Here is a 24325-nt window from a genome sequence, read left to right on the forward strand (position 1 = left end):
GGGTTGTGGAGCATGGCTTAAGCAACTCATTAAGGTTTGGTATGAATCCAGACCACTTTATTTAAATTTGCAAAATGTGGGATTTGCCTTGGCACGGGATAGGCTCTCTCCAAGTGCCCTTTCAGTTAAAGCTCAACAGAGCAGAAAATGTGTCCATGTGTAGTTACAAGTGCGTCAGTCAGTAGATGCAGAGATGGGGGAAGAGAAAAAAAAAAAGTGGAAGAAATGAAAACTGAGGGAAGATGAGAGAGCAACAGTGCAGTTTTTTAGCCTTGGGTACCCCGAAACCGCTAATTAGGCCACAAACTCCCAAGATTGCACATGACCACATCCCAAGATGAGTGTTAAACTAAGCACAGCGAGCAGCCATTTTAAATCAAGCCGTAATCCAGTCCACGTCTCCCCCTCCTTACTACCCCACGGCACCCACAAGCAAAGTGCTGCTCGGAACTGAGATGTGGTCAGCATTAGGAGCGATGGATGGGGAGGGGAATTTAAGAACAGAAACGAGGCGGGCGCTCACATAAAGAGGCAGAAAATTGATTCCCGGGGAGAAGAGAACGCTGCTGAAAACCGGCTACGTTCATTTCAAAATAAAGTTGCTGTAGGCAAAATAAGAGTTTGGAAAAACAAGTTCTCTATTCCCCGTCACAGACTCGAGTTATTCCGTCTTCACTACACCTCACAGATACACGCATTAAGAGATCAATAAGAAGTCCATCTTGTTGTGAGTCACAACTCACTCAAATTAATACAAGATTGGTGACGTCAGCAAAGTAGCTAATGGATAGCACTAAAGATACTCGTGTTCTCATGGATGACTGATAAACTGGTCCTTTGCAGTCTGGTTTTAAAGTGGAATTTTTCCTGAAATGTATTGTGTGGAAATAAATGGCTTTATTTATATTCTCAGCAAAGTGTAGACATTAGCCCACTCGCTCCCCCTCCAACATATGAATTATTTTTTTCCTCAATTCAAACAAAGGTCCTTTTATAAACCCTACTTACCGCGGGAGTATCATTTTCACCTTTCAGCTTTAAACCTACTGAAAATAAGCGGAAATCAGAGAGGATGTTTAGGTACTGCACAAAAGGTTTAGACTACCACACATTTTGGAATGCAAAGAACAGCTTCTACTCCAATAATTTCATGATACATCTACATTATTTATTATCCCTTGCAGGTATATGAGCTCCAGCTTAAATCAGTCATGAGACTCTGCAAGACAAAGGATGACAGGCCTGAGTGATCTTTTTTCTCCTACTTGCTACCGTGAGAATATGAAGCTGGGTCACCCTAAATTAAAATAAATGTCTTTGTGTTTGCAGAAAGATAATGGTACCGATTGTTTGAATTTCATCGCAGCACTTCTCAGGGACTATATATTTAGTTTTCTTGAGTCAGCAACACAACAGTAGTTATAATTCATAAAGCAAAATTACAGACATTAACCCAGTCGCCAAAATCTCATACATGCATTTTAATTACAGAAAAAAAAAGAAGACAAAACAAGATATCGCACATCCCACAGGCACAATTAGCTCAGAAAATACAGTATTAAAAAAGGCCTGAACCACTCTGAGCTACGGCCCTCTCTGTGCTCAGCTCACATCCTCAGCAGCTATTACTCTTAGAGTTGTTCTGCAAGCTAAGCAGGGACAACAATGGCTACATGTTTACACAGCAAGTGTCCTTATAATTTAGAATCTAGACAGAAATCAGTGTAACTCAGTAAAGTAGAGGTAGTAGCGCAGCATAAACAATCTAACAAGCCAGGGAAAGTCAGCGAACTGGAAGCAGTGCTAGACCTCATCAGCTACTTCCATTCAGTTACTCACTGGTTTGAAGGTCTAAGTAGAATTTTATGCCAACATACCTCACTGCACTTGAACAAATGATCATAAATCAAACGTTGTTTTAGAATTCGAGGGAAGCATTACACGTCTTCCAAAATTGTGCCATTATGCCACTATTACAGCCTTGCCCCCTATAGTTAACTCCTCACCTCTAGGGGGATGTGCGCTCATTACAAAGTAAGTCATCATGATTATGAGTTTAAAAATTTGCTGAACCGCAATCTAGCTCATTCTAGCTCATCAGCATAACCATATTAGAGAGGAAACCTGTGGGCTGGCAATCTCACACTTCCTCAATATTGCAGTCCCAGCAGGCCGAGCATGTCCGCATCCATTAAGTTGGACCTGAGCCACCCACTAAGCCTAATATGGTGCCACGAGGCACACTAACACTATGTGACGTCTGAAATTTAATTAATTAGGTTTACACAACAAACATGTCAGTCCAACGCATCAATCTGCTCCAAACAAGGAAACCAGGAAATTTGGCTGCGCTTATCGCAGACGTTGTACTTTGGACTTTTTGCTTTATGCTTCAAGGTGGTGCCGGCCGAAGACGCTGTTCTCCGGACATATCCGTGTATAAACACAAGCAATTAAGTTCTGAAAAACCTCACTCACACAGCATTAACTCAGGGTGCAGGAATCCCTAATTTATTTCAATTCTTAATATATTTACCTCATCTAGAAAAAGGAAACAGATTGTCAGAGGCAGTGGGAAGTAAGATGATTTGGAGCTCAATTCTGCTAAATTGGTTGCTGCCAGTGTGATACATCATGGAGAATTAAGATGCCTCTCCCCCAGCACAGAACTTCGGCAGCCATATTGGCACATCTGTCAAGGGCCCACCCTTGACAGAGACAAATAGACCAATTCTGGCACAGGAAGGCTGATCCAAACTGCTAGCAATAACCAAGATGAATAATGAGCCAGCTTGGTCCCCTCGCAAAATTCATTTTTAATAATTAGTGTTCTTGCACCTCTCATTTTCTCTCAAAATGAGTGCAGGTACATCTACAGGTTGATACACACATCAGCAAGACTGGAGGAATATAGATGATGTTGTGTTAAGCTTCCATCATCACGTAGAATGCCTGCGACTATAAATGCAGGGTGTAAGACAGATGAATCTCTCTCTGTACTCCTAGGAGGAGGAAATTAATCAAGTCGCTCTGTGGGTAGGCAGTAAAGGAATCTCACAGGATGAGCACAACAAAGTTCAGGAGGACCTTTCGTTTCACAAACCGAATACTGTAAAGGAGCGCAGTGGCTGCTGTGGAAACAAAGAGAAAAGTGGAGGAGGCGCTTAAGTGCAGAGAAAACTGATTCCTACAGTTCAAGTAGAAGTGTGACGGAATAGCTGCTATTCTGGACAATCAACACTTGTCATTGGATAAGAATCTTTGTCAGGAAGCTACCAGTATGCACGTATAACTAGAAAACAATGCAGGCACACACTGTCCGTGGGTTTCTCTCAAATCCTGGAATTCTGATAAAGGCTCCTCTGACTCGTTGCTTCAGGATCTAATTTGTATTTAATATTTTTCTTTCCCCAAAACAATTCTTTGAGTTATTAGTCTGTGCACACTCTACCAACCAGGGCTGATCGAGCATACTCAAGCCCTTAGGGAGGATTCACACATATGTTCAGCTTCAGTGCTTGACAGTGGGCATGCCTGACGTTTGGTGGGGGAGCAATCTTTGCTGGCGCTATTGTTGTAAGCTAACAGAGCTTTGATCAGCAGCTAGGGTAAGCCAAGCTAGCTCGAATGCAACGTGGTGGTTACTAACATAAAAGATCAACTTCTCCTTCACGCTTCACGCACAAGCAGCTACCGCGCTCTCACGGGATGCCCTCATGTCGCGAGCTGATTAGGCAGCAGCTGCAGCGGTTTTCGTTCACATTGGGCAAAAGTTAAACTTCTTCCAACTATTCATCATGAGCAGCATCAGTAAATGCACAACTCAGCCGAGCAAGGGTTAGGATGGCATCCCGTTTAAAATGAAAGAGAGCTGACGCTTCAAGCCTGAAATATAGATGTGTGACTCTTTCCTTTGTTTAGCAAGCAAGGAGAATCAGCGTGGACACTTCAACAGTCTGGAATTTGTGAGCGGCCTCTGGGTGAGTGCGCGCAGCAGTTAGGTGACAGATCTCTTTAAAGTGTAATGACTTACTAATGCACATTTTTGCATGGTTAGTACAAACATATTGGATTGTAATATCAGTCATTCTGATTGCAAACTCAAACGACATGACGTCTATCTAAAAATATCATTCGACTTTACTTTCATTGGAATTTAAATTTAACTGTAATTTCCAGCTTACATTCAAAATATTCCATCCTTGGGGGGAAAAAAAGGATCAAACAAATTTTTTTGCGTTAATTCGGAAAGCAAAATGATTCGTTCTACATCATGATTCAAAACAATCAGGGGAAAATCACCTCCATTTATAATGAAAAACTTGTTTCATCACTTGGAGCATGGTGAGACGCTTCTTTCATTGGGGAACGAGAGAGAGAAGGGGGGAAAAAAATGTCATCTTCATCCCTGAAGATTACGTCCTGAAGGCTATGCCCCATACATTACCCTCTATGCCTACTCATAGAACATCCATATAGCGAAGGACCTTTACTTTAAACTCAAGTGCTTCTTATACACGGAAGTCTACTGGGAGCAATCCTCCTCTCGATTCATTACCTCCAAGAGGCAGAGCTCCTTCTGTTGGGCACCATGACAACATGGCATTGCTCTTTTCCCTCCAGCCGTTGTAAGGGGGTGTCAAAACGCAGGAGAAAAACCGCACTGCCTTCAAAAGCACCGAGCCAATTTAAGGTTACATGAATCATAGGGTTTAACATGTCACACCTAACTAAGCAACCGGAGAGGAATAGACACATTTTTGAAACCAACCCAATCACTGGGCTCTAAAAATCAATCCTGCAGCGTGTTGTTTAAACAAATGTGTGTCTTAATAAAGATTTATTTATAGTAAGATCAATTATACAGCGGCAGAATAATTTGCAATTGACAAGTTTATCTTAAAAGCTAGGCAACAATTTTTTGCTTATTAGCTACGAGGGAATAACGCAATACATCTCAAGAGGTGAAGCCAAAAAATAAAAAAAAAATAAGAAACTAAAAGCGCTCGCAGTGCCAGAGCCGAGGGTTAATTCAAAACCAAAATAAACAGCCCTGGCAATCAAGAACAGTGAGTTACCTAATCTTGTTCTGTATCCTCTAAAGTACTAATTAAGTTGGATCAACATAGCAGTTGATTGAAAATGACACTTCATTCACTTCATTATGTGAGACATGAGTGGAAAGATTGCTAATGATCATGGGCAACCTCAGTGAAGTGGAATAAAACAGTTAGGCTGAGGGGAAACATAATCCACACATATCAGACAATCCCAGGCTCTTCCAGTTGCTACAACTGCTTGTCGGGGTGGCTTTCATCCAAACACCCATAACCGCTGCATGAAAGACAGTAGGGGCTCTATTCATACGAAGCACTGAGCTATTAGTAAGTTATTACTGTGAAAAATTACTGAAATGCAGAGCCTTTAGCTATGTTATTAATTTGCGGAGGTGGACTACTAGATCATCTGAAGGATTATGGTTTCAGCGTGTGCCCTTTACAGCATTTTTAATTTCACCAGTTTTGCAGAGTCATTTTTCCCCCCCCCAAACCAAAATCATAAGTTCCTACGGTGATCAATGGAAGGACCGTTTAAAAAATTAACAACGACTGCTTCAACAGTCTGAAATGACATGCGAGATAATTCAACGACTACAGAAAATCTCATAATACAACGGAGGGGGGATGACAATTTTCTTTGGGACGCTGATCTATAATTTTCCCCAACATCTAGTGCTGGTATTTCTTCATTGTGTTTTTCTTTTCCGTATCTCATTCTACACACTGTTACAGGGGATCAGGCGTAATGCTTCTGCAAATGCACGTTAAGGTACTCCAACTGTTGTGCTGTAATTAAACTAGAACAATAAATCCACAAGAGACCAATCAAAAGCAAACTACTGCATATATTGGCCAAAAACATAAAACTTATGATGAAGGAAGCCAAAGAAACTAACAGAGATGATGTGAAAACCTGCAGAGATATAAAAAGGGGAAAAATGATGCATAGCTATGTTCCTGTGGGAGTCTTACAGTGAGTATGATATCATCCCTCTTATGAAAAATGCCTCCACGAACACTACACACACACACACGAACACCCCCCACACACACAGACACACACACACTCACAGCATGCCTTAAATAACTTTTAATCAAATTTCAGGGTGCAGGTTTCGAGGCTACTTTTACTGAGGTTCATAATCCAAGCACACAGGAAGGTGATATGTCATGTGCTTCACTCCTCAATGCACTAGACTAATATGTACAAAGTAAGGGGTTAGCACCCTCTTATGGAAAATATGAAGCAATAATTAATATCATTAAAAGCCAACTCACATCACTGTCACGTGTAGCCAGATTTTTTTTAGAGAAAAACAAAAACTGCGCAAAAATCAGTCGTCTTTTTGGAAACGCAGGCGAGTTTAAAGAAAAAAGATCTGATCATCAAAAAATAAATAATTTTTTTTTCCATCACTATGTTTTATTTTTGCCTGAGAAACATTTCACATTCTTGGAACAGCCTCACTCCTAAAGTAATCACACTGGTGGCACAATGCTCCTCTATAGGTTACGTTCAGTACTCGTGTGTCTCGCTCACAGTGCTAGTCTATCTGTGCAGTTGCTTCTAGCTTCAGGCTAGCCCGACTGTGTGCGTTTCTTTTTACACTCACTTGCACAGAGCAAATGCCTTTAATAACCATTTAGCTGCTAAGGCACGCTCCTCTGTCCTCCATTCACAGCCTTAGCCGCTAATTACCTTCCCCAAGTAATGGCCATTTCTGTATTCCCTCAGTTCTTTCCTTTTATTTTTTGTACAATCAGCCAGCTGTCTTGACTGGTAGGAACTGGTGGTCTACACGGACCTGAAATGAATGTCCAAAAATCAAATCGTGTCAGCCAGTTGCCTATCTTGATATTTTTTTTTTTCTTATTTGTTTTATTTTATTTTTTGGCCATCATCCCAGCATAGAAAAACCCAGATACCCAATTACCGGCCCTTCTCTTGCCAACCACGCATATTACTCTGAACAAACACAGCATATCAACACAAAAAATGAGAACTTTAGCAAGACAGTTATAAAAAGAAGTATGTCAATGGTGCTGCAGGCTGTTTATTAACGATACCTAATATACTGTCGAAAAACAAAGCCCTAGAATTTAATTGACCAAAGAAGCATGCCAACCCAAGCCTCATGTTCTAATTAGAAAATAAGAAGGACCTCAGCATGAATATCGAGATTGTGTCCCACAGGAGTGTGGACTCAGGTGTGGTCAAAAGATGCTCCTGGCAAATAATTTACTAGTCTTTTAAATGGGAGGGGGGTGGCAGGAGAGGGATCAGACTAGCTGCATAGCCTAAAAGTAAGAAATCATTCAAAAAACAAACCAGAGCACAACTCTTTATGAATTCTCAGCAGATATTAGGCATTTGCAAAGTGCTGTCATTGGCATTCACAGCAGCTGATAAGAGATGGGAGAAACACCTCAGTTATGTTATTGAGTTATGACATTGTACAGAGTTTCGATCAGAGGGCAGTCTGCAACTATGAGTTTGAAAGGGTGAAAACGAACAAAAAAAAAAAAAACAACAAACAACTGAGCCAAGCAAAGCGTAAACAAGTAATCCATTGCACTGAGATTGTTAGTAATGACTCAAACAACTACACATAACAAATGTTACTGAAATCTGTTCGTGTGTCTCAACGAAAAACAGAACAATACGAGTGATATATTAGGGTTTATAAAATCATCAAATATTCGCATTTGACTTAAAAATCCTATATCACTCGTGCTCCATGTACAAGGTTAAACAAACTGGCAACACAAACATTTACAGTCTTCATTCAAAAATACTTTAAATGTCACTGAGAATATAATATAGCCATTATCAGGCAGTGCTAGCAGCAGCTAGCACTTGTTTCCTTGCAGGTTAACGTCCATACAGGAAGAATGTGGTTATGCATCATTTGGGTCAACTGGTTATTTCACTTTAAACCCATGCAGCAGACACTTTTCATTTTCTACATCCAAGTACTGCAGACATGTGTTGATTGACTAATACATGTTTACATTTGGTCCTGAAGAAAACAAACAAAAAAAACAAACAAACATCCGATGCAGATGTTTAATAAAATGTGGTCAGTAATTAGTGCCAATATTTTGATTTATCTTGTTTCTGTTGTCATTTATTCACCCCTGTGGTGCAAAAGAAACAGATATCATTATTGGAAAAAGCTTAAACATTCTAAGGCTTTTCAGCTTTTTATTCATGTCTATCTCTAAACATTTAACCAGTGTGAAATTGATGTGTGACCCAAAACAAAAGGAAGCAAAAAACGGTTGCTCTCATCAGTATTTTGTCACTTCATTTGCTAAAAGGCAAATTTCTATGTTTGGTCGATGAATGCATTCCAAACAGGACAGAAATACCAATGAAGAGCAAGACACAGTTACAGTGTTTTACAAGAGTGGTGGACCATCTAAACTAAATCAATTATTACAACCACTAACATCATTGGAAAAAAGAAACACACACTCTGACCTTTAGGGGGAAAGAGCAGCAGCACCATTTCATGCAGCAAATGCCATATATTTGGAGTGTGGCCATTACTGAAGGTACAAATTAAAGTCATGTCAGGTATTTGTGGTGTACCACCTCACTTAATCCTTGCTACAGGTGATTTTTCACCAGACTTACTGAGCCTACTGCCATTACACATTGGCACAAACAGAAAATACTAAGTGGGCTAGGGCTGTGCCACATCATCTCGTCTATGATAATCCTGATATAAATGTATTGTTGCTATGGCAATGCCATGCATTCACGCTGCCTTGCAAGCTCAACAATGAGACAAGCCCAGGCATGTCTGACAGCGAGACCTTCTGATGACAATTTCGCACCTATAAAGGAAGCCACTTCAACAACCTCGCAGAGAAACGCAGTAGTTTTTAAATTATGCAAGAAAATTGTTCCCACTAAAGCTGGAAACAAACTCGTTTCAGCACTTGAAGAAAAAAAAAAAAAAAAACCACACCGTCAAGCACGACCAGGCTATGAAGGAGAAGACACTAGCAGCTGGTGATGTGTGACCCAAAAGTAAACAAATGAGTCAACCAAGCAACACTTGCTGCACTCGCTAGTTGCATTCCATATGACAGGAAGAGCAAACGGTGGATGGAAATTACTGATGTGTAAAGCAGAGCTTTAAGCAGCAAAGCTCGACCCAAGACAAATCATCACAGGTAGAAAATATTTCTCCGTTTTATTATGTGACAATTTTACATTTACATTTATAATTTAACAATAAAGTAACTCAAGTGTTAAGTAGTCATGTTGTATTTGTACTTAAGATTTCCATGAAAAACATAATTTAGGCTACTTTTGTGCTTACATGTGACTTGAGCTGTGTCACTGGATATAATGCTGTGTCACCACCACCACCACACTCTAATGCTGCTGCTGGAACCTCTTTTCACTAGATTCACACTTCAAACTAGGAAGTGTGTCATCAAGTAAAAAGATGGAAAATGCCCTGGATTTGCTTACATTTAAAAAAGCTGCTGCATGTAAGCTGCAAGCAACAATTAAGTCTTGCTCTTTATTTCTTTCTTAATCAGAAATATCGCGATATAATTTTGAGGCTATAATGCCCACCGCTAAAGCAGACTAATGCCAAAAACCCTGTATATGGCATAATGTTGCATCATTATCTAATTAAAGAACCAAAGCTGTTTATTATGATCACAGTTAAGACAGAAGCAAAATGTGATCAGGGGTTCTGTTTTTGTAGGCTGCACAGAAAACAATGCCATATCTGAAGTGACCAGAACTCCTAAAACAGGCTCCACACACCTTGTGGATGGCGAAAGAGCAATCACGCTCCGATAGTCAAAGCAGGCATTCTTTTCACTGCCTTTACTCGACAACTGGGAGAGACGAGGGCCACAATCAGGAGTGACATGAATACCAAACAAACTTGACTCCAAAGTAGCCACAGTTTGTTTTTGTTTTTTGTGTTTTTTATTTGCACAATTTTCTTGCCTAAAACCACAAGAGTCTAGGTTCACAACTGGAGCGCCGAGGACAAAATATTCCATCAGTATATTCATTTTCAGAGCCACGATGCACTCCACCGGCAGAGGGGCCGAGTTAGTTATTTGCAAGGTGGTGTTTTTGGAACTTGGAACCTGTAAATACGATTTTACCGAGTGCTCCTCCCTTCCTGAGCTCTTCCAGTAAAGTGCCCTCCATCAAATCACATAACCCCTATTTCCCATCGGAGCTGCTTGATGGCCTACAGAGGGCTATGTTTGCGCCGGGGTGTGGATGTGTACAGCTGAATGAGAAGCAATGCTTTGAAGGAACAAACTGGATATGCTTATCAATTTGCCACCACAAAAACATCTTCTGCTCTGCATACAACTGTGCACACATTTTGCATCCGAGCCCAATAAATAGGAAATTTAAAGACTTTTACCATTACAAGCAGTGCCAAATGTTGCGTGCTATAAAAAGAAAACAAATACCAAGTGCTCAGCAGGTACTCAGATACATTAACTCATGGTCTTGTAAAGTGCTGCTGATGAGTCAAATAATGAGCCCTGCCATTATAAATGCATAGAGCCCACTACTTTTACACTTTTTTCTCCCCTTACAGCAAATTTGGATACCAGAAAATGGGAAAAATTAAACTCTTAAAGCGTTTAAATACAGCTTTAGCTTAGAAGTTGATCAAATACGCTTCTGATAGTTTAAAATATTATACCATGACATACAGTTTTAAATATTTTTATACATTATTTGAGCTCAGCTTCTTTCCTTATTTACAGGTTTATAACTCTAAAAACTTTCCTCCAAGACTACCACCCAAAAAGATGTGATATGCAAATTTATACCCAACTGTGAGATTATTTACAAGCATAAGAGTGCACAGAATGAATCATTCATTAAAGTATACATCAGACAGTTCACTGAGGGCTGCTATATTCATCCATCTTCCAAATGTGTTAAGGTAAACAGCTAAGAGATTGCAATACAGAGTAAGCAAGTCTTCTCAAAAACATTTATTTAGATTAAAAGCAAAGCACCAATAACGCGGTTAGGAATTAAACAATTAAATTTTCATAGTACTGCTGACAGCATCCATCAGCCCTAATCTATACTTTTACAAATGAGATAGTTAACTCATTATTTCCCGTTATGAATCTGAACATAGACTCGCTCCACAATATGTCACTGCTGTTCACTCCAGAGTGCATTTGTTTAATTGCTCTTATTAAAAGCATACATCACAGGTATGCCATTATATGAATCATAAATCCTTTATTAAACCCATTTTGCTATAGCGAGGAGGGGGGGGAGGAAAAAGCTTGCTGGCCAAACAGCAGGAAAAAAAATGGAAAATGGTGGGTAAGGCAGAAAAGGTAAGCAATTTCCCCTCCTACTTAGGCTCCAGCCAGAGCATAAATGAGAGTTCACCTGAATAGGACCAGTAGGGGTCATCAACTGTCCTCCTCTCCCTCATTACGCCTGTGCCTCCATAATGGTTGCCTCCAGTGTGGTGACCCGACGCAACTGTGGGAGGAAGAGATACAGGTCAGAAAACTCAACAGGGAAAAGAAACATTTCTTTTGCAATGTAAACACATACTATGACAACTTACTCAAACAAACCTCCTGTCCCTGCAGCAATTCAGTCTGGATTTTTTACTAGTTCACAAACTACTGAAAGGATTTCACGCATAATCAGCTGATCACAGATAATTGCAATAAAATCTCCTGGTTTTCTATTTGAATAAGATTTGATGGATGTTAATCAGAAGGCTTGTCAGTCGATGTTAGCCAATCAAAGATATATTCATATCTGCGCATCTTGCTGGTAGATGCATTTTTGTGTGTGTGCAGCAATATTATTAAAATGATAATAACCACATCGTTTTCTTTTTCCTCACATAAATTGTTGGAGAGACACATAGATCTAAATGAAAGAACACAATTAATAAACCGGCACAGAGCAAAGCCAGTATCCCCCATGCATGAGCTTTACTTGGCCACCCAAGAATATTACATGCCACCAAAATATAAGTGGCCTGTCATTTTAGCATTTCTCCATTTTTTTTTGTATACACTTGACAGAACTGGAATAATGTGCTCTTATTTGTGCACTAAATTTTCACACTGTCCATCCCTGGCTTTCCTAGTCTGGTGGTCTCCTGTCAGCAGGCTGACCAATCATTGCTGTGGCAGTCCTTGACATAATTCAGCTACCTCGCCAAGGAGTGTTGCATGCAGACGGACTCCAACTCCACTGTTTTAGACCACACCCGGAGAAGGTAGTCCTGTTTCTCCTCTGCTGTGAGCTGGAGGGTCACCAACCACAACTGGATTAATCCAAGCTCACAGAGGCTCCAGAGCAGAACAAGGACTACCATGGCCAGGTGAAGTACATAGTAATGCAGTGGGGACTCTGTACATGCAATAAGAACCTCGCTGAAGAGGCAGACACACACACAGGCATGCAGGCATATACACACACACTGAACTACAAACAGAATCCAATTCTGTGAAAGCACTGAAAATACAGTTTTACTTTGTTTGTGTTTTTGCCTGAGATATCTAAAATCCTTTGTTCAATCACTGTTGATAGAAACATCAGGTCAGACTGTCTTGAATGTGTGCTTCAAATTGCAGCTACTCTAATCATTTGAGTTTGGTAATGATCACCATCACCGAGTTTATCCTACAACCCACTCTGGTGCCTCCTACACTCTTGCAGTTAACATTAATCACACCCTTTACAGTAGCAGTTGGTCTAGAAAAGAAACAGTCTAATTAGGCTGGACTGTCATTATGCTAACAACATATGCATGGATCTAACAGTATCACAACAGCTTTTGAACTAAGCTCCAGTAACGTTCAGACGGCCACATTGCTAAGGAGTGCAGACAATTGGTCCCATGTCTTTCAGAGCACAAATGTCTTTCACTTGTGGAAAATTACCAGCAAGAAATCAAAAACACCCAAAACACAATGGTACAACAACGTTAGGGGGACAAATTGTTCTTAAGCATACCTACTCCCTAAAGCATGAAACCCTAAACTACAACAACCAAACTCATTGGGGAAAAAGTGCTCCAAAACAGATGCAGCCGGAGGGCTAGGGTGGAGGGGGAAAAAAATTTGTCTAGTTGAAGCTATTGTGGGATGAGCACACCTAAAAATAAGAATGTTTTGTGTTGCTTTAAGGATTCAAAACCCGCTGTAGGTTTCAAAAGGTGGAGACGTGGTAATTCTGGTTCACTGTTGCTTCAAAGATGCAAGAAAGTGGGTGAGCAGATCGTTTCTGTGTAGGAACAGCAGGGCGAACTAAAAACAAAACCAGAGACGACAATCTGCTCGACTGAAAATGGAAGAAGCCACTGTTACTTCTTTCAACATACTTTCTGAATCCATTGAGATTATCCGTGTTGTATTAGTTTTTGTACAACTGGTTGGTATGTTGAATATTGTGTTCTCACCACTTTACATTCAATTTGACACAACAGCCGTTAATATCACTTTTCAAATGCAAAAAAAATATATTCATGTGGGTTTAATCATCACTTCATTCTCACACAACACTTACTAAAGAGTCAAAAACAAATATTTAGCACTTGGATCACAACTTAAAGTGGGCATATTTTGCTCGATTGTACATCCCCACTCTCGTTTGGTCTGGGATTTTATTTGGTTGTTTGGTAATGATAAAATGAGAATGTTTGGATAAAGGTTTTTCTTTTGGATGACATTATAAATGCTACAAATGGGTAATTTTAGCCTATTCGTAGGCTGCTGCTAGGTAACATGATGACATCATAATGTAATAGGGACAAGAACCTTCAGGGCCCTAAGCTGTACCTGAGTGCAAGGTCTGACTGTGTTCACAGATATTATAATAGCCCATCAGACACCATTTGTGTAAGTTTTTTCTGTTTTGTTTTTTAAGCAGGCACTTTTCCGCTCAAACAGGGCTTTGTTGAAGCACCTCTTCAACAATTTTAGTTTCAGCCTCTCTAAGGTCTGCTCTCATGAAAAAGCTGGTGGTGGGGGAGGCTGGGGACAGTGCCACTCTAGCCCCACCCCAAACCCTGACTAAAGGGTGTTTTTTGACCATAAAGTCCATCTCCCAAGAGCAACTCCCGGTCCCTGCCGGCATGCCTACACCACAGGATCTCTGCGGGTGCATGCAGGAGTGAAGAGAGGCCCAGAGGCAACAGACTCACTTGCCTCAGGGGTCCTGTAGAGCAGCTACAGGAAGGGAGATGAAGAGCAAAAGCCGACAGCCAAATGTCACGTGCCACTGAAAGCGGCTGGTTGAGAGACCCTGACCGATGTGGAGACAAGGGCGGCTGGAGGTTATCATTAATAATCCTTTCACAGGTTCAACTGCAGAAATCCTATGACTTTTAATTCTTCTATATGGATCTTATTGACCGAGTGATTCGCCCCCGAAAAGTCAACTTGGCTGGAGCTGAACAAAACAGGTTGGGCTTTCAGGGAGGGGCAGAAGTGCACCACTGTAAAGAAAAGCACTTGCTTTCTAACACAAGAAATAAAAAAAATACAAATTTATTATGATTATTGTGTTATCACAATAATCGTAAGTGAAGTGAAAATTCCATGAATCGCTCAGCTGTATAAGCTCTAGTGCAAAGGAACAACCCAGATATTTCAGCACAGATCTGGATTACACAACTGGCCTTGTTGGCAACTGTGCTCTTTTAGTTGGTCCATGTGTGCCACACCAGTGACTGCAAAAATAAAAAGGTGGTTATAATAAAGCAAGAAGTCGATGACATGAAAACATAGCAATCCACACCCAGTATTTGTTTACTGGTTTAAAAAATAAAAAATAAATAACTCGATCTGAAATGACACAATTTCTGACTGTCCACTCCCATTACAGTGAAGACAAAGCTCTGGCCTGTGGGCATGGTATGCGATCAAAGCCAATTGTAACATAAGCCATGAGCCATGCAACATGCCAACAGTTAGAATTTTTCTTTTGTTGAGGGGACATTACCATCAAAAATAAAAATAATCCACTATGTCTTCAGTTCTTCAGATGCTGAGAGTGCACTAAGACTCAATTGCATTTGCTACTGAAGCCAACAAAGAACATTTGGCGTGCTCCGCTCGTGGCAGAGACGTTTTAGAGTTAGCAGAAGCGGCTCTGGCAAGTAAATAAAGGGGCAGCCTATAAGGCAGCTGCTAATCCTTTGAGGGTGAGCCAAACTAGCCGCAAGGTGGGCATTATGCAAATGTGTAACATAGTGACATAGATAGGTCTCAAAACAAAACCTAAATTACAAAAAAAGTCATTTCAGGCAGTGCAGCAGCACTTTTTTTTTTTTTTTTAAAGGAAAAATTGCCCCGCTTTGCCATGGAATTTGGGTGTTGTAATTTCGCAGATTTTTTGCATAAAAAAAATTATATTAAAAGAACCTCAAAAAGCATAATATGGACACTATGTGCATTAGCTGCCTAGCATTATTTACTAAAAGACTGAGAAACAGATCGTAGTTGTTTTAATGAATTTTCTCACAAAAATCAAGGCAAAAATAAAGCTTTAATGTCTGAATTCGCAACACAAATGTGACAGGATTTCCCAGCTCTTACTGTATTAAAAGACGCAACACTGCATCAGGATGTCGTAACAATAGCTATTTAATATCACACTTGTTAGTGTTCTCATGAGGTTAAAGGAAACTTTGAAACAATAGCAGAACTCCCCGGAGTCCTGAAGCCGAACCACATTTAGACAGTGAGTTGTAGTTGGCTTGATCAGCATCGCCGCTCATCGAATGAACACACACACACACACACACACACACACACACACACACCCCTCCAGCCACTTAAGACAAGCGGAGCTCTTACTAATAGTTGCATCATTACCGAGGATTAATTAAACTAAGCACAACTTCAAGCCAAATCTTTTCTTGCACTTAAAGCCAGTGCATTACTGTCTCCAAAATTGGTTTCCACTAAGGCGTGAGCTACATACACACCATTTTCCAAATCAAATTCATTGCTTGGAGGGAGGTCACAGAGGCTACATAAGGAAAGGCATAAACAGCTTCTTTGTCTTTGTCAGATGTACCGATTTACCACGGGGAGTCACGGGTTAATAACAAGTGTGAAACAGAGAGGCAGGGAGTCTGTGAGACTTGGAGCATATTTGAAGGCAGGTTGTGAAACAGGAGGGCTGCACCGTCTTTGATCAGAGAGCATAGGAGACAGCACCATGTCAACAGTTTACACACATCCATGTCAGCCGTCCCCTGTGGGCAAAGGATTAAAGCCACAGCATCTCTGATAGAGCAGAGCAGACAACACAGTCGGTGCTGGGCCTGAAGGAGACTGAGGAGAACCGTGCTGCAATTAAACAACATACTTAAATGCGGAAAGCACATGTGGAATACAGGTAGTCAAATAAGATATTTTATACCATATATTTTTGGCCTGCATCCCCCACCCCCCACCATTTGGAATCTCACAAAATAAAGGCTTCCAAACAACTACATAACAACAGTACACTGTGTAGCCTACAGAAACAATTTTTCCCCCTTTTTCATCGCCCCGAGGGCAGTTAAATCATCTACACCACCATTAAGCCCTACTATTTGTTCCATAATATCACACTCAACAACAAGCCAAGAACCCCTGAGAGCTCTTGAAAAACAGGAGCCTAACAACAACCACAGGAGCATTTAACTTGCATTAGTCATTGGGGACAGAGATAAAATTTCAATCTCATCACCAGCATTAGTATCAGGTATGTGAAGGATAGTCGGGCTAGCACATCTATGTCACCAAGAGGATTATTTGAGGATGGATTAAGCTATCAAATGCATCCTGAGTTGCAATGTCTGTGTAATTTGGATAAACCGTGACAGAGCGCTGGTGTGTTTAATGAGGTAAATTCTATCATCTATGACTGAAATGCACAGCGAAACTATCTCAGTTTATTACTGTAAATTGCTTAATGCAGTCAATTAATAAACTGACAAATTCTCTGCACAGATAGTTTTTGTCCTTTGCCTGTTATCAAGGCAATTACAGATTGTATGGAGAACCAAAAGTGCCAAAATAAAATAATACATCATTTTTTTTAAAAATCATTAATTTTCTCATATTAATTAAAATATCAGTGCATTAAAAACATGTTGAATTGTTTCACTATTTAATAAATTATTTCATGGTTCCTGTGCTGCAGTACAACATGAAATAATTTCAACTGTCACTCGTCAGCAGACCCAAAGGTCTGCATAGCAAGTAAAGACAGACCATTCCCAGATAACGGTCTGATACAGTGGGTATCCCAGTGGTATAGACAAGGTTGAAATACTACTGTTTGTGTCATCAAATGCACTTGGAATTTCTTTAAGGACAGAATCTAGTGGCTTAATCTTCAAATATCTAAGCCTTTATCCAAAAGTGCTGCGTTTTCAAAGATATCAGGTCTCATTAGCCTAACAGCCAGCTCGCCTTACCAACTCTCAGCTGACCAGGTGGTCAGACCTCATGATACCCACCAAGAAAAGCCTGCTCCTGGCACACTGTTTTCACAACCCAAACGAACACTCCGCTCTCAGTGGAGGGTGAAAACGGGATGTAATTCACTTCACCGGGGAATTATACTTTCCGCGTCCGTGAGTCCGCTAGGGGCCATTCAGGTGCTGGTGTCATAAATTTCATCATTAGACAGTTAGCGCGAGGGTCTGTGTGGACATCCGTGTGCCAGCCTGTTTTATGTGATCGCGCAGACTAATCTGCGGATAATTGACTTTACAGTGCAGCAATTATACGTGATCCTCAGGCGGCACTGTTGCGGCAGATGTCAGACTATAACCGGAATGACTACTCGGCCTTCGGGTCTCCAGCCACAACACAATATAATGTAGGCTTTCAGATGACATCTAACAGGTGATGTATGGATTATTTCAGTGTTTTATTTATTCCATAATAATTAAATTTGGCCGAGTTAATCATAATGTCTCTCCAGAGTGCTCTCAGTGCATTATTTTGTGAAGTTCAGATGTGTTGTAGTTGTTTATAACAGTTTATTTTCAATTACAAAGTGACAGTAAACATATTTTAAATATGAGTAAAGAGTATTTTTCACCAGGAGTACAAACATCCGGACCAGGATGTTAACGCTGCATGTGGGTATTCTGAAGATAAGCCTGCTCCATAAATAATTATATTATCTCTTTTTATTATTTATTCAACTGTATTCTAAACACCAGCTGTCTGTTATAAGTTTTTCTACTAGCTTTAAAATAAATAAATCGATTTGTTTTTTTCTTCGATAAGCATTGACAGTTATGTAAACGTGTGATGTTTTTAATGAATCTGCTGTTGATTAATCAGAAACACTGAATTTAATATACCAGTGTACTCCAGTCCAGTGTTTATGACCTTTCAAAATAGTTTCATATTAACAGGCCATTTATAGTTGAGCATGTTGCCAAAAGATTTATAAAAATGTATATATATTTTAAAAGAACACAGGTAATTAGATCTCTTATGTGCCATTTTCACTGTAAAAGTTAGTCTATAGTAAAAAAGGCAATAAACTATGCAGTGAAGCCAAGCTGATATTATAAAAGCATGCTGCTGTGTTACTGTGAGCCGTCCTCAAATCTGGACCCCCAACAGTACTTATCAAGTAGAAACTAGAAAGTATGCAAGTACAAACTCTGTACTTGATACTGAGAAACTTAAATTAACTAAAGGCAAAGTCCCCTAACTTTGATAGGTGACCCATGAAATACAGTCATGATGCAATGCAGCACAGCAGGCATAACATATTTTTTAAATATTGGAAATTCTTAATTTATGTAATTATTAGCATTACTTTAATTTTTTTATTTATTAAAAATAAAATATCAATATTTTAATTGGTCAATGCTTCATTAACCAATTTTAATTAATTAACAGCACATTTAATTAATTATTTAATAATGAAATTATTTAATTTTGAGACTTTTAGCTATCTATAACAGAAAATCCTGCCAGATGTTATTTAAAAACAAAATCCACACAAACCCAATGTCATGCAGTTTCATTCAGTGCACAAAAAAAAGGAGGATAGTGTTTCATAATCTAAAAATGGATTTCCAGAAATAGACGACCAGGCCCGTTTTCCATGATGTGTTTTGGTTTCATCTAATGTAAAAATAAAGATCAATTGTACTTGTACATGGAGAGCCTTCGGGTAGTCTATCATTTGTTTCGAACCTCAGTGGCAGAGTTTGGCTTTCAAATATAAACCTATCAATATTCTATATTTTAGCCATTAAAGGCAAATCCCATAAAAACACCAAACCCTCTAAAGCACCGACTCTGTATCTTAGCATTTCAGGCTTTACCTGCTGAGAACAAACTGGTTTAATTAAACCAGTTTCATTAAAACGACTAAATAATTACACAAAACACCTCAAGTTTTTCAGCAAACCTCAGTCATTAACAGGAAGAAACAGCATATTTGTCGAGGGCTATTTTCAGTCACAGATTTTGTTCGCTAATATTTACTTCAGCAGGACAGTGTATGTGGGTCTGATGCAAAATAAACTGCCCATGTTCGCGGTAATAATGAGAATAAGTCACGAAACAACAACAGTGTGGCTTATTGATGTATTTTTAATTAGTTTTGACAAAACTATGCTGCAATATGCAACATCATGCTTTGAAAGCTGAGACTATATTTGTTAGTAGGATCAATTTAACACTGGCAGTGGCCTCTCCATGGGATTTCTTGAACATAAGAGAAACAAATTATCAACAGTCTTCAAGGGCTGCAGCGATTTATGCACTCCCTTACCAACAATTTAACCTTAAAGGGACGGTTCATAACAAAAATTTAATTTACTTAATTTTCCCTGTAGCCTACGGTGCCATTTATCCTGCTAAATCATTTTACATTGAACAGTTTGGGAGCAGGTTATCAGGTGATGGGAAGAAAACAGCACTAGCTCGGTAGATTGTTTGAGTAACCAGGTCATTATTTCTGGAAAGCGATTGCTGCTGAGTTTTTACTGCTCCGAGCATCACGAGGCATTTAGTTCCTTTATATTCAAGAGAAATAATCTCTGCAGCTGATCTCTCCGAAGCTGGGGAACTTGCATTGTCACAATCTAAATGGATAACTAGCATTACAGGCTAGGGGGGAAAGATATGCATTTTATTATGGGGAGAATTGTTCCTTTAAAAACTGAGAAAGGCTTGTTCCAATCCCTGTAGCATCCCCGATGTTACCCTACCCTAATATGTCTGTTTATTTCAACTTAATTATCAAAGGAAAAACAACTTGGCTCACTTGCACCATTTCATTAACATAGTGTGTGTCTGCCTCACCATTTCACCAGGAGCTTTTTAAAAAAAAGAAAGAAAGGAAAAAAAAAGAGATAAGAAAAAACACCTTTTGGCAACAATAACATCCCAGAAAAGTGCGCACTTCGAGCAAGGTATTTTGCATCACCGTCATAGCCCCTAATGAATGTCCCGATGTGTCTGAATGAAGTGGATACTGTCCAACGAGTGCGTCAGCACTGATCCATTTTCATATTCTCCTCCACATTTGTCCTGCTTTAGATTCACACGGCGACATACAGACATTTTGACAGTAGTTGTTGTGGGAGAGGGAAGCTTCACTTCACCCACCCCCATTTTCTCAGCCATCCCCCTAATTAGAGGGAGAGCGAATGCATATAATTAAATGTACTAATTAGACAAACTACAGTCTAAACAACTTTTACATTATTCTGCCTGAATTCAGACTCATGAGAAGTAAGCTGCATTTTTACAGGCATCACGAGTGTCTAAAGGCTAGACTCGCGCATGCAAAATCTCTATCTATATAAAAGGGAAATGTGTATTCTGAAGGAGACAGCTGCTGTCAAATGGAAGGACATCTGCTTCACTTTCTGTTTAACGGATATCTTTTCGCCAAACGCACAAACATTTCAAATGGCCCTTTTTTATTTGATATGCCAAGTACCTCAGTCTATCCGCAGCGCGTGGTGCATAGTTCCACATCAAGCCACAGTGGTAAAAAGAAGGTCGGCAATCTGACTGTGAAGCAGAGAAGCATAGAAAAATAAGTGGAGTTTGATCTTGTGAGATCATGTGTTTCTCATTCCTCGGGAAGTGGTCACACCAAGACCTCGGGAACACGAGAACTGCCAAGATCAGCCAAAGATACGGCGCACAGGGAGCCAGGCCTTAGGGCTAAAACATCAAACTCAGAAATAATAAAACAACAAATATAATCCCAATGCAGATATTTAGAGCTACACAGCTAAAAGCAAATGAGCAGCTTCAGCAACAAGGACACCGACATCCTTGGGCAAGAGAAATGTAGTTGTATTACAGTAAAATTAAGCCCATTAGTATGGTGCTAAAATTGTTCCGCGACTGAAATTTTCAAAATTTCCCTTGACACCTCTTTTTTTTTTTTAATGCATATTAGCATATCTGTTAACATGTCCAGATCCATCTAGCTTCGTGTTCATCATGTTAATTGACAGGAAGTGCTGCCGCACACTCAGTACATGGCTGTTTTGTCAATGCCATACAGAGTGCTGAAAGCCTAAAACTCTCTCCAACTCGGCTCCACACCGAGTTGGAGAGACGGGCAGAAATGGCGAAGAGACAAAAACTCGCAGCTCACACGAGTATACAAATGCTATCAAAAACACACACAATCGTGAGCATTGTGTGCATTATGGACCACCTCCCAAACAGAAAACATTTTTTGTTTGTGTTTCATTAGGAAACCTGTACAACAAAGCAAGCTGAATAGGAGGAAGGGCAAAGGAGGCCTACTCAACTTTCTCATTATGCCACACTTGCTCTGCAGTCTTTTCTGTAAACTTCTCGGGCGAAAACTGGGTAAGGCCATCTCATTATAATCAAATCCAAACGTGTCACCGAGCCTCCCCACTCGCAGTTTATGCGCATGCATTCCCAGCAGTTTTTCGCCAATTAGAAAGATATACTGTGAACATCTGTGTCACTTGCGTTTTAATATTATATAAGTTAGAGGTGATGAGGCCTGAGCGGTGCAGTGTGTCATGTGTTAAACCTTTTACCACAAGAAATAAGTGAGAAACGCAGTACATCAAATGTCAGACTTTGATAACGCATGTGGGCGAAAAGGTCTAGATAAAAGTCTCCAGTGTATTTAGACTTCCTTGAAAATGGAAAAAAAAGGGGGGGAAAAAAAGAACAAAGTACACATCCTGACATTTATTCTCTACTCATTAGATGCCGGTAAAGAATAGAACTGTTCTATTGTCTGACCAAAGGCGGCTCTTGTGAATTAAAATTGGACGGCTTCCTGTGGGGGATTCAGTGTTTAACATTGCCACTTACGACCAGGCTGAATCTACAAGGCAAATCTATAGGGCAACGCTAGTACAGTGAATTAAGTGCATTAAGAAGCCAGAGTGTTCACTGATTGAGTGCATCAGGGCTTCTGATGAAAACCATTAACAAGATTAAAACAAATTCAGGCCTGCGACCTTTACTAGACCAGCTATAGCTTGTTCCTTTCACGGACTACAATAAAGCATCCTCAAATGTGCCTCCACACACAGTGGCAGGACTGGACATAACAGCTCTGACAGTGTCAAGAAAATTTACTGTGTAAAGTGAGTTTTCAATTTTCAATATGTGGCAATTGGATCACTTAAGTGCCAAGAGCTTATGAGGTCATTCCTCAGGACACAGTGTGCAGCCCTGCATGAATTGTCTAGTTATTGATTCTGAAATAAATTCAGCTGCCTCTGGTGGATGCATTACACTCCTCGCACATTACTGGTGTTCCTGAATGGTGATGCTTGATTACTGGTAATATAAATGGGTCCATCTAGGAGCATGACACCGATACCACCAGGCCAGATATTTGATCGCAGTGACTGTAGGACAACCTAGCATGAAAATGTATGTTGGCATAGCTTCACGAGGATGATTTAAAGACAAGCATCTACAAAACAATTGTCAAGTTGAAAAATATTGCCTGAAAAGAAGTACAAATTCATTAAATAGTTTGGAACCAAATCAAATACCTGTAGAAATGTGCCTAGCACCGATGAAAAATACCTAACCTTTGAGTTGCTAGCCAAATGACTCAATGTTAACCATAAATAATAGCAACTGCATAGGGCCTTGCATCACTTCCAAACAGACTTTGTATGCCTGCCTGGGGCCATACAAGCAGTCAGACCTCCTCCTTTCCCCTTTAAATGCTTTTTGATGTTGGGCTCTAATCAATACTTGAAGGCTGAATTTAGAAACGATAAATAAAACCATGAAGTGCAATGCACTTGATACATCTCCAACAGTCTCTCCAGTAGCCTCGCTAGTATGCAGTGTCGACCATTTGCAGTTCATTAGGTTTTTACCCCACCCTGCATGCAGTGTACAACAACCATCGTGCACTTCCTCAAATTTTCAGTGTATCAGTCTGCTGCTGTGCTACAATGTATTCTTTATATAGTAAAATAATCCTAATGAAAAACTTTGGTTTGCTGCAGCAGGAAGTGTGCATTAGCCCATTTACTGAGGAGTCCATGCAGTCATTGAACAGCATTTCCAATTACAAGTTTTCTTATTTAAAATTCCTGCATGATAAGGTCTGACTTGCCCCGCAGATTTCGTGATACATGCTTTGGTCACATTCATGAAAAAGCATTCATCTAATGTCACTTTTTAATGTGCCAATTTCCAAGAAATAACAGACTTTAGAAAATTCAATAATTTCCTCACATTGAGACATTCTCAGTTCTGTTCCCATTGTTACCATTTAACTGAAAGACTGCAGTGCTTGTTTCCAGTAATTACAAACTGATTGATTTTGGCTTTGAAATTAATTTTTAAATTTTCTAAGATAATTTCAGAAAAATCAAAATCAAAAGATACCCTTAGACGTACCTGTAGTTTTATTGGGAATGGTAATAAAGCTAATGATTTCTAAAGTGGCCACTTTCTGGCTCAGCATCCAAAGCAGTTTAAATTTAAGATTTAAGATGACGGATAAAAATAGAGCATAACTGGTCCAAACAATATATAAATGCTGATTAACTTGGGAGGTATTACACAGGAATCCGAGTGGCATGCTGCAATAGGATGGCCGCTAATTAGCCAAAAGGGATTACAAGACTGTTAAAGCACCAGTCATCTATGCCAACATATCAATCATGACAAATGAGGACATCTGCTCATAACACAGCTCCTCGACATTCACACTTTTTTTTTTGGCCTTGTTTTCATATATG

The 24325-nt window shown here is 39.9% G+C and overlaps 1 protein-coding gene across 1 annotated transcript in view; it reads right to left on the reverse strand.

The window, feature by feature from the left end:
• The window catches only part of LOC100705237 (receptor-type tyrosine-protein phosphatase gamma), a 127493-nt gene that overhangs the window by 72089 nt on the left and 31079 nt on the right, over positions 1–24325 (reverse strand). The window contains exon 2 of the mRNA XM_005453547.4: positions 11482–11577. Coding sequence (XP_005453604.1) covers positions 11482–11577 — 96 coding nt within the window. The remainder of the gene's footprint in view (positions 1–11481; positions 11578–24325) is intronic.

This window comes from Oreochromis niloticus, linkage group LG5 (genome assembly GCF_001858045.2).
Source record: "Oreochromis niloticus isolate F11D_XX linkage group LG5, O_niloticus_UMD_NMBU, whole genome shotgun sequence".
Lineage (NCBI taxonomy): Eukaryota > Metazoa > Chordata > Actinopteri > Cichliformes > Cichlidae > Oreochromis > Oreochromis niloticus.